General features: G+C 43.5%; 1 protein-coding gene across 1 annotated transcript in view; it reads left to right on the top strand.

Moving 5' to 3' along the window:
- Nucleotides 1-1311: 1311 nt before the first annotated feature.
- LOC147733079 (uromodulin-like) overlaps nt 1312-10797 on the top strand; it is a 46222-nt gene continuing 36736 nt past the window's right edge. Inside the window, exons 1-4 of the mRNA XM_086955649.1 lie at nt 1312-1357; nt 4327-4538; nt 5346-5434; nt 9257-9505. Coding sequence (XP_086811775.1) covers nt 1312-1357; nt 4327-4538; nt 5346-5434; nt 9257-9505 — 596 coding nt within the window. The remainder of the gene's footprint in view (nt 1358-4326; nt 4539-5345; nt 5435-9256; nt 9506-10797) is intronic.

Here is a 10797-nt window from a genome sequence, read left to right as displayed (position 1 = left end):
GTACGAATCGTATCCTCGAACGTCCCCGTCCGTACGATGTAGTACGATGCATACCCAAAGCAGTTCTCCGTCCGAATCGTACCAAAGCCTGTATGACTCAATAATCCATTCGAATCGTATTCGGAACGCGCAGCACGTGATGTCCATACGGATCGAAGCATAATTTTCGGACCCAGCAAGTACGATTCGTCCAGTCAACACGCCTTACGACTCTTTTTTGACGAGAGCTCAAAACGTCTGGAAAAGCAGAATTTGACTCGAAATGCGTGCAAAACTGAACCCCGGTACGATTCGTACACCCCATGATCTTAGGGGTACGGTTCGCACACCTACGGTCATGGAGTTTAGTTCGTATACACCTTGGGGTACGGTTCGTACACTCCATGCTCGTAAGGGTACGGTTCGTACACCTACGATCATGGGGTGTACGAACCATACCCTATGTGAATGTGTGGCTCTAGGTAGGAATTGCTCATAAGCGACGTTTACCGTACGAATCGCGTACTCATTCCCCGGTCCAGATCGTACTTGTCGGGTCGTACGGCATGTTTATGATTCGTACGGTTCACTTTCACGGTCTGTATCGTACGGATTTTCCATTGCTTTTTGTACGGTTCACAACGATTCGGATGTATTTTTTTACTACGGATCAAACTACGCGATTCAGGCAGATTTGTACGATTCGCACGGAAACGGCTCCAAATTCGAATCATCGTACGGATTTGTTTCCTGAATCGGAATCCACCCCTATGTCTGTACACCATTCAGCTGGAGAGGCTTTTTGCTGCAATTTTGCGATTTTCGTTCATTCTTAACCTATGCATATGTACTTTGGGCCAGATGCATCAAATGGTTTTGCCCATTTTTCCCAAAATGTGTTCATGCATAAGGCCCCATATTTCATGAAAATATAACTGAGTCCTGGGCAGTCCTGGAGCGAGTAAACAGTGTTTTTGGTTCCCTTATGGATTGTTGCACGTTGCACCCTGAAGAAGGGTTTTGAGGTGGATAAGGGGCCTGAGCGATTTCACTAACGTGTACCTTTTCTGTCTCCCTCTTCTTCCCTCTCTTTCTCTGCAGCCTCGGCTCAGTTCCCCCCATGTGCCACAGATGAGTATCTTGATACTACCGCAAACACCTGCTTGTGCAACCTGACCATGTACACTTCTGCATGTAAGAGAAGAGATGACCCGTTCAAGCTCACATGAGCACCTCTAGTAAGGTCCTCTATTATCAGCTTTACTTCAAGCCATAAGAAGTGAACCTACAGTGCTTGCACACAGGAAGAGTAGATCGGGCCATGCGTTTATCATGGGGATGGATCTTCAGCAAAGCAGCTCTGAGACAGTCCTTCCATGTACATTCCTATTCTATTAAAACCTTGCAAACCTCATGAGGATTTTTTGGTTGTGGGATGAAAAATTGTGAGGAAAGTTTCTTCAGGAGAAAAAACAGCTTGACTTGTTGCATTTATTTTAATTAAATCGTTGTTTGAACAGAATTTAGCAAAAAAAGTCATTACGTAGAATTTTTCACCAAGTATTGAATCAAAAACATAAATTATCAAACTTATTTTCGCCAAATTATTTTGCTGAATTAACTCTGCAAATTGATTTTTGTTGTAAAAAGGAAAACATGTGCAATTTTATCACATAGTTAATATATACATTTCAATTAATTACCCCAGCATAGTTATCATTTTAGAGGTCAGCAATATTGTTACTTAGGCGGATATTTTGCTTAAATATAAGTCTACAAAAGACAATTTTGCATGTTTCTTCTCCCTAGATCATTATTTCTTCACTGCCATTAAAACAGTTGTGAATGTCAAAGCACTGCACAAAATGTGCGAAGTTTGCCCAGATTTTCACAAAGTCCGCAGGTGTACTTTCCACTGTGTTTTTACAGCCCTCAGCAGCACCCGATGTTAGGAAGCTACTCACAATTAATCACAGGGCAGGTTGTACCCTGGTGAACACCCCTTCCAGCCATGCACCACTATACCATCATAGGGGGCCAAATATATCTTGGCTATTAGCTCCACGTCCTTTGCTTGGTCTTCTTCAAATTGACTATAACCCGGTCTAGTCATGGGCTATTCTGATGTCCCTTCCATGGGCAGCCAGCACTATTTGAATTTCTCCTTCCGCCATGGCACTTTGAGGTGGAACGGGTGGTGAATTTTGAATTGCGTGGCAGTTTAGCAGGTCCTCTTTTTGAGAATGGTTGTTTGTTTATTTATGTTTTATTTATTTATAAACTGCATAAAAGAAATAACAAAATGGCTTCATGGCACTGGAGTTCTTGAGAACATAAATATCTGAAATTACAAAATTTGAATAACAGGCCACACTGTAAAAATGAGTCAGCATGGATGAAACTCCTAGAATCTAAATAAAACCGTCCATTTTCAAAAAGACCTAGGCCAATAAACTGACAATATTATTAGCAAGACATACCTACATCTTGTAATATCAGAAATACCCTACCTAGAACTATGAGGGTCCATGCAAGATTTTCCTGGCCGTTGTACATACAGTGAAATAATGGAAATAATTCACTTCATCAATCTTAACCTTAAACATTGGCATGGCCTTCCTTGAATGGCAGTAGGTAATATCGAATTAAAAATATTGACGCTTCACTATATCATGACCATAATATTTGGGCGGAAATATCGACTAGGGAAGTGCACAGAGGGAAGTAGGGATTTATGGGCAGATTACGAGTCTGGCGCCAGGCTCGCAGAGGCACAGGGGTGATGGTCCACCGTATTGCTGATCGTGGAGATCAAATACTCTAGATAGTTTAGCATGCACCAAATGAAATGCATTATGGTACTGTGATCCAATGCCACTGAAAAACTTCTATTAAAGACTCACTAATGGCACCTTTGTGGTCTTGTTAGGATTGGTGCATGCCCGTGGAGCTCACACATCAATGACCAGCATGGAACCAATGAGAGCAAGACAAGCCTCGGTACATAAGAATACGGCGAGAGAGTGATATATATATTTTTTCAACACAGATCAGAAATTTCTGAACACTCCGGCCATAATTATCAATGTCTTTTTTTATTTAAATCATCACAAACACTAGAATACTGACAAACTCAGCCAAACTCAGCAACCTGGCCTTCGTCAAGGACATTGATGAAGGCCAGGTGGCTGAAACGCGTTCGTCAGTATTCTCATGTTTGTAATGATTTAAATTTAAAAAAAATACATCGATAATTATGGCCGGAGTGCACAGCAATTTCTGAACTGTGTTGATTGTATACTAGCGAGTTCGCCCTTGCAGCTGCTGCACCCGCTGTGGGGAGAGCGGAGGATTTGGCGAACATTTGAAAAATAATAATATATATATAAGGCCAAGGTACCTATATGGGGTACGTATAGAAAACACATATTAACTTACCTTTAGATAGTCTGACCCTCAATATTATGGTCATGATGTTGTGACCCATCAATATTTTGAATTCAATATTCCTGGCCCACACCCCATCCTAGCGCTAAGGGGCACCTTTCTATACTAAAAGAATGATGTTTGCACTGGGCTATAAGTAGTGATATCTTGGAAAGGCAGTGCAGTTGAGAATAGTTCCCATTAGTCACACATTTCATCTCCTGGATTGAAGACCTACTCACCTGGTCCCTGAGAGACTAGAAAGACCATGCTGACTCAGCCAGGAGAATGGAAGCGAAACAGCTGTCTGGTTTTATTCAATCTCCCCGACAGTTTTTATCCTCCCCTGAGAACCAAATAGCTGTGCTGCATCCACTTTCGACCCCGCTCAAGAACCCCAGGGCCCTATGGTAAGGCTTTTGGTTCCTTGGGTTCACCAAGTAGGTCCACATGTTTCTAGGGGACATCTTGCCTGGCTCAGTACAACGCCAAAATAACATCAGAGTATGCACATTACAAATTAACAATAACGAAAAAATGTATAGAGAGGTGGGCAACAGACTATTTTTTGACAACCTACAACACACTGCACTTCACACGGCAACACTTCACACGGCAGCAAACGATAAGAAATGGCTGCAGTAGGAGCTACTACATATCAGAAATTATTCCAATACATACCTAGCTTTCTACCCCTTCCCTTTATTTTGATTGAACATGTGTACCATCCACGTGCACTCAGCCTCAAAACGAATATCTGGGACGTAAGGAAGGTGGGTAAGGGGCAGTTCCAGACAGAAAATCGACTAGCAAAGTTTCAGTGTCCCCTGATTTTCTTTTACACGCCTTTTGTTTGTTTCTCCTCACCTGTTTCCTGATTGTCCCTGTTTTGAACTCTCCTGCCTCTGTCTTCCTCTACAGCTTCTCCTCCAGAGCCCACGGTGCAGTGCCTGTCAGACCAGATGAAGCTGAGCGTGAGCAAGTGCCAGCTTGAGAAGCGCAAGTTTGATTCGGCCAATTTGCACCTTCTGGACCCGACCTGCAGAGGTGCACGAGTGGTTGAGGGCGTCAGCCCTGCGCAGGTGGTTGTCTCCACCGCCACCTCCTCAGCGATCTGTGGGAACAAACTGACGGTGAGAGCAGCTTCTGCGCAGTCGCTCCACATGCACGACCGATCATTTCTGCATACTGGATCAGGGGCGGTAGGGAAGTGAGCAACCCAAATAAAAAAGAAAACCGAAAAACAGGCAGCAACGAAAGATTTACATGGCACATGCATGTTCACGGGCTATCACAGTTCACAGCCAATGAGGCGTAAGCTCCAATGGTGGGATCGGGGAAACCTCTTCCGGCCTTCCAGTGGCCTGAAAGTGAGGTCTATATGCCCCTACGGGAACCTCCGTCCTTTGACAGACCTCTCCCTTTCTTGCCCTTCACAATCAGCAAGAGTAGTTCGATCCAGGTGTGTGTGAAACTATAATCAGCATTGGTGAAATGGGGAAACATTCATTATCTTGTAAATGTATGAAATTGTGAATGAGTCTTAATTATGCATTCAGTGACATCAAATCTTCTTGCTTTTGTTTCAAAACTGGTAGAAGTTAACTCCTGCGGTTTTGCACAGTTCTAGTTAAAACGGAGCTCTTCATGGTGTCAACCCCTGCACCTTTTTGCCTCGTCAGCAACCTCTTAATTAATATGCAGGAACTCATCTGATGAAAGTGTCCAGCATGCCTAGGGATGCTGTTCTGTGCCCTAATAGGTACCCCCATCTCCTACCCTCATGGACTGGGCACCCTTCTGATCTCCATGTATCACCCCGCCATGTGTCTGTCACATCTTCTTACAGCCCTTGGTGTGTGCCATCATGATCTGTTATAACGTCCTTTTTTACCTGAGTGTGCGATGTGATCTCTTAATGTCTCTTTTTTCACTTGCAGTTCAACGGCACCCATGTGTTTTACTCCAATAATCTCACAATCCCGGCAAAGGTGGCTCCATCAGGGCTCGTTTCGAGGATCAACGTTACGTATGCCTTTTCCTGCTCATATCCTTTCCACATACCCATCCACCCCATCACACTGCTACAAATGTAAATGTATGGAATGAGTTGATCACACCGCAAGTGATGGGTCGAGCACGTAACGAATGGGGTGGGCTAATCACAACATGATTATGATGAGGTGAGCCGGAAACAAGTGGGATGGGCTGGTCACACAATGAGTGTGATGGGGGTGAACATGTGATGAGTGGGATACGGCGAGCATATGATGATGAGTGGATTGGGCTGATCACACCGTGAGTATGATGGGGTGAGCCCATAATGATTGGGGTGGGATGAGGCGGGGCGATCCTGCAATGAGTGGGGTGGGGTGATCACACCTCGAGTTTTATGGGGTGAGCATGTCATCTGTGTCATGGGCTGAATATACAATGCGATGAGATCAGCATGCAATGAGCTGGATTGGCTGATTACACCAAGAGTGTAAGAGGACGAGTATGTCATGTTTCGGATGTACTGACTGCAACATGAGTGTAAAGGAGTGAATAAGCCCTCTGTGTGGTCTTGGCCCTTTCACAGGCGACCTAGACTTGTTCCATTACAGGACAGTTTTCACACTGATATTTTCTCTGACCAGCCAGTGCAAAAACAAAATATACATCAGTGGACACGGGCTGCTGGGGCACATTTTCCCTCTGTTTGAACAGATATATCATATATTTTTTCGTCAGTTACTTCAAATGTTTCTGCCCTTGTGAGATAGTGAAGATGTCAGCGTAAGGTTGCTTTGTTACGATGAGGGACAATGTAATCTGGTTCCAGATGAAGACTATTGCCTTTTAGCCCTTCGTAGAGGGCTATACCAGCTATTAAAGGCCCTCTCCAGCGCGGCGAGGGCCTTTAACAAGGGAGAGGGACTTTAATATCGGTATAGCCCTCTACGAAGGGCTACAAGGCTATTAGAACATTCTATCACTAGAGGACAGAATGTTCTAAAAAAAAAAAAAGCCTTTTGGGAGCGTGAGGGGATTGGAATCCCCTCAGGTTCCCTGAAGCCTTTGTTCACAGCCAGAGCAGTGAACAAAGAAACTTTGGAATGTTGGAGCTCCAGGCTTATACCAGCCATTATAAGCCCAGAGCACTCCATTGTTTTCAATGGAGCTCCCAACATTCCAATGTTCTAATTCCATTTGAACACTTGGGGTTGCAGTAATATAGAATCCAATATGGCGTTTGGGTGGAAACTAGTTACACAGTGTCCTATTGGGCATTTAAACAAAAAGATGCTTTAACTTTTTATTTATAAATGTTTGCTTTTACTCCAATTTTCTTTCTTGGTTCAATCTGAAATAGTGGCCCCTTCTTGTTCTCGTCAAATGAATGCCCAATTACCTTCAATAGCACTGCAGCGGAAGAACACATGCCTTTGTTTGAAATGTACAACAGCATAACATTTTAATTCTTATTATTTATGGGAAGGTTACTACACACTAGCTCCATGTTATTGCACTTCAGTGGAAGTCGTGTGTTGTTCCTTGTCTGTTAAAAAGGGATCATTAACACTAAATTCAGTTAGAAGCACACCTTTCCCGCTAATAACTAGCAGGAGTAGGTCAGCAGTATCCAACCCTGGCCCATGCCAGATATTGTCATCAGAGTCACAAAAGACACATTTACAAGCAAGAGATCTAAAAGGGAATCATTTGTACATTCAATATTTGTCCTGGATATGTGGCCTGGATTGTGCCCTCCTGAATCGAAACTGACTCAGAGTCTTGGCATGTGACTGGCTCTATCGCTGGCTTTATATTTACAGCCCATGCCCCTTCTCTCGTAAGTGCCATGGTGAAAGTGCCAGTACACATGGTTCTGGATCTAGTGTCTCTTCTAAGGAATTCTGGACTCCTATTGGCCTGCTATGCTGAAAATATCAGTTGATTTCACTGTGGCTGACAGTAACTGGTGATTTATTTAAAACAATACCTTTGTTTTTCCCCTGTGGGTCATTTAAAAGCCCAGTGTTCCAGTGTATCCAGCGGAAACCATTTTAACTGGAAAGCTGTAATCCCCACCATTGCCAAAAGGACCCAGCGCTTCAGAACCCTCCCCTGAGATTATGGGCAAGATGTAGGAATCCAAATAGCGACCGCAAACGCCGAAATTGGTGGAATTTCAGCCTTTGCGATACCAATTTGACTCTGAGCAATGTAGGTAAGATTAAACCACCTCTCAAAATAAGTAATCGCAAAAATTTTGATTCCTTATTTTGCGATTGCATTTAAGGAATCACAAATTGCGATTCCTTCAATGCAATTTAAGTAGCACAAAACAAGGTGCACTTTAGCCTTAAGGAATCGCTAATTACCACCAACTTCAAGTTGGTGGTAATTAGCGATCTCCTTTGAAAAAGCACTTTATTGCATTTTTAAAAGTGCCTTGAGGCACACATTCATGCCTTTAGGGCAAGTATATGCGCCACATGTGCACACATGCACATTTCAGGAGTGCAACAGGGTGTCCTTTTGGAACCCTTGAAATTGCGCCTGGAATTTTCGAGTGCCTCTTGGTTACTTGCAAATTACGGGCGCAAATCCTATTAATTCCTATGGACCTCTTGGCCCATATGAATGAATGGGATGATAGGGCATATATATCAAGCCCTTTTCCCATTCGCAAATGGGGCGTTTCTCAGAATCGGCCCGTTTGAGAACGGGAAAAGGCCTTTTGGGGTGTATCATCCCAAAAAGGGCATCGCAAATTAGAGAATCACAAAATTTGTGATTCTCTACTTTACGATTGCATTTAAGTAATGGTGAATTGTGATTCCTTTAATGCCATGTATGAAGCACAGAAAAAGTGCAATTTGGCCTTAAGAAATCGCAAATTACCACCAACTTCAAGTTGATGGTAATTAGTGATTTCTTTGAAAAATGCACTTTTTTGTATTTTTCAAAGTGATATGTGGTGCACACACATGCCCTTAAGGCATGTATGTGTGCCACATGTGTACACATACATAATTCAGGGGTGCAACAGGGTGTCCTTTTGACACCCTTGAAATTGCATTCTCAATTTGCGATTCTCAAATTGCAAATCGCAAATTGAGAATGTCTTCCAATTCATTCCTATGGGCCTCCTAGCCCTTAGGAATGAATGGGAAGGTATTCCTTGATTGCGATTCGCAATTTTCTAAACGCAATTAAGGAATGCCAAGGAAGCGCAAAATATTTGCAAATTTTTTATTACATCCCGTTTTGCGATTCTCAAATAGCGATTCTCTAAAAATCGATATTTGAGAATCGCAATGACGGAATTTGATACATATGCCCCGGTATTCCTTGATTGCGAATCTCAATTTGCGATTCGCAATTAAGGAATATTAAGAAATCGCAAATATTTTTGCGATTCCTACCTACATTTAATTTAGTGAGTCTTTAATAGCGATTCGGTAAAAATCGCTATTAAGGACTCATTAAAATGAATTTACCTACATCTGGCCGTATATTTCACCTGTCATGCTGTTTATGTCGGAGAAGGGTATGTGCATCATAGAGCCAGGAGAGTGGGAGCTATGCCACATTTATAGGATTAGGATTTACTGTGTCCATGATTTCCATTAAGATTAATTACATTTAAATCATTTCATGTGGATATCCCAATTACCTCCTTTGAATCAAGCTGTTCTGAGCCTTCTTTGGACAACTCTTGTGGAGAATCTATAGAGGTTTGTATCCTGACATTCCCTGGCTGCAGCAGGTGGTGTCTGAACAGCTGAACTCGAGTCAAAATATGTCTGTGACACATTCAGCAGCAGTAGGGACAACTCACTCTTGTCTTTTACCATTTCAGGGTGACATCCAGCCCACTCCCTGGGGGTGATGAAAGAGAGAACGTTTTCATGGTCGCCTACACGGATTCCAGCTTCACCATCCCTTACAACCAGACAACAATGACTGTCAATGTTCAAGACCCCCTGTATGTTTCTGTGTCGATACCAGACCTCGATCCATCACAATTCTCAGTTTTGGTGATGCATCTGTACGCCACTAGGACCAGTGACCCCAATGCCACCACGTCCTATGACATTATCACTGGCGGGTGAGTACCGGAAGAGAACCTGCCAGGGCCCTGTGATTGAGGAGCTGGCCTGCTGCTTGTGCTATGTAGGGCAGGCTGCCCAAGTGTAGTCATCAGGCCAAAGGGGGGCGCAGCACAGACCATAAAAAAGGCTCTGATTGTGTGAAAGAGGCAGCTTTATTGAAAACAGCTACACCTCAAAAACTAATTTCATTGACCTTCGCCGTACAAAACGAAACCTCACTATACATTTGGTCCCCTACCATGCCTCCTGCCCCCACCCCTAAGTTTCCCCTTTTCACTTCCTTGCAACTATTTATAACCCCACACTCGGTCATTAACTGTTGAACTTTAACCTGGTAACCTCTTACCTACTTCCCTAAAACATCTTCCTAACTAACCATTTCCTATGTTAACTTCCCCTTATTGCCTGCTCCCGGAGTACTTGATCCCAATCATAAACTGAACCTGTAAACAAGTAAAACTGGTTACCAAACGCCACTCAGAAAGTCTCTGCCTGCCCCTGACTTTTCTGACCCCCAAAAACTAGGACCTCTTAGGATACTTTTTTATGTCCAATGACCTATCCAGGACCTCTTTTTATCTGAATGAGGTAGATTTCCATCCCGTAGCGAGACAAATGCACCCTATCATCCCTGAAAAAATATACAGCTGCATACCTCAACTCAGGGTGCTCCAATCTCCCAAAACCTTCTTTCTCTCAAAGAAGTCTCATATCTCTATTTATTTTTCTCTTAGCCTTGTTTATTGCAGTGGGTCTTGCTGCCCCCTCCACTGTCCTCTCCGAATGAACTCTGACCAAAGGACATAACACCCTGACCACTGCTGTTTAATCTCCAAAAGGTCCCTTTTCATTTGTTTCAACAGCGCCACCACTAGGTCATTCTCCCCCAGGTGTAAAATCTAAACATCCGGACAAATGTTGCCCTTGATTAACTTGTTCAAAACCTGAAACAATTTGTGCCATCGCATACCCCTCTTTCCCTGCCAAGAAACATTAAAAAATGAAGTGTCCAATCCAAGGCTCAAACCTTTCCCTTTGCTCAATTCATGGCACTTGGCCCATTTAATGAAAGAATGGCCAACTATCTACATGGACAGCTCCGCCAATGCTGGCCATGCCACTGCACCTGTAAAGACACATGTGTAGGATCATAGAAAAACTAGGCATCCGCCAACCCTGCCTCCCGCAGCTTGGTGTATCTTTTAAAACAATCCTTTGTCCACCGCCCCAAGTGCATTAACCTGCCCTTCTGCCAGCCCTGTTTTGCTGCATCTGTTGTTACCCTGAT

Source organism: Lissotriton vulgaris, chromosome 2_1, assembly GCF_964263255.1.
Source record: "Lissotriton vulgaris chromosome 2_1, aLisVul1.2, whole genome shotgun sequence".
Taxonomy (NCBI): Eukaryota; Metazoa; Chordata; class Amphibia; order Caudata; family Salamandridae; genus Lissotriton; species Lissotriton vulgaris.
Note: the sequence above shows the minus strand (reverse complement) of the source record. Positions and strands in the feature narration are given on the sequence as shown.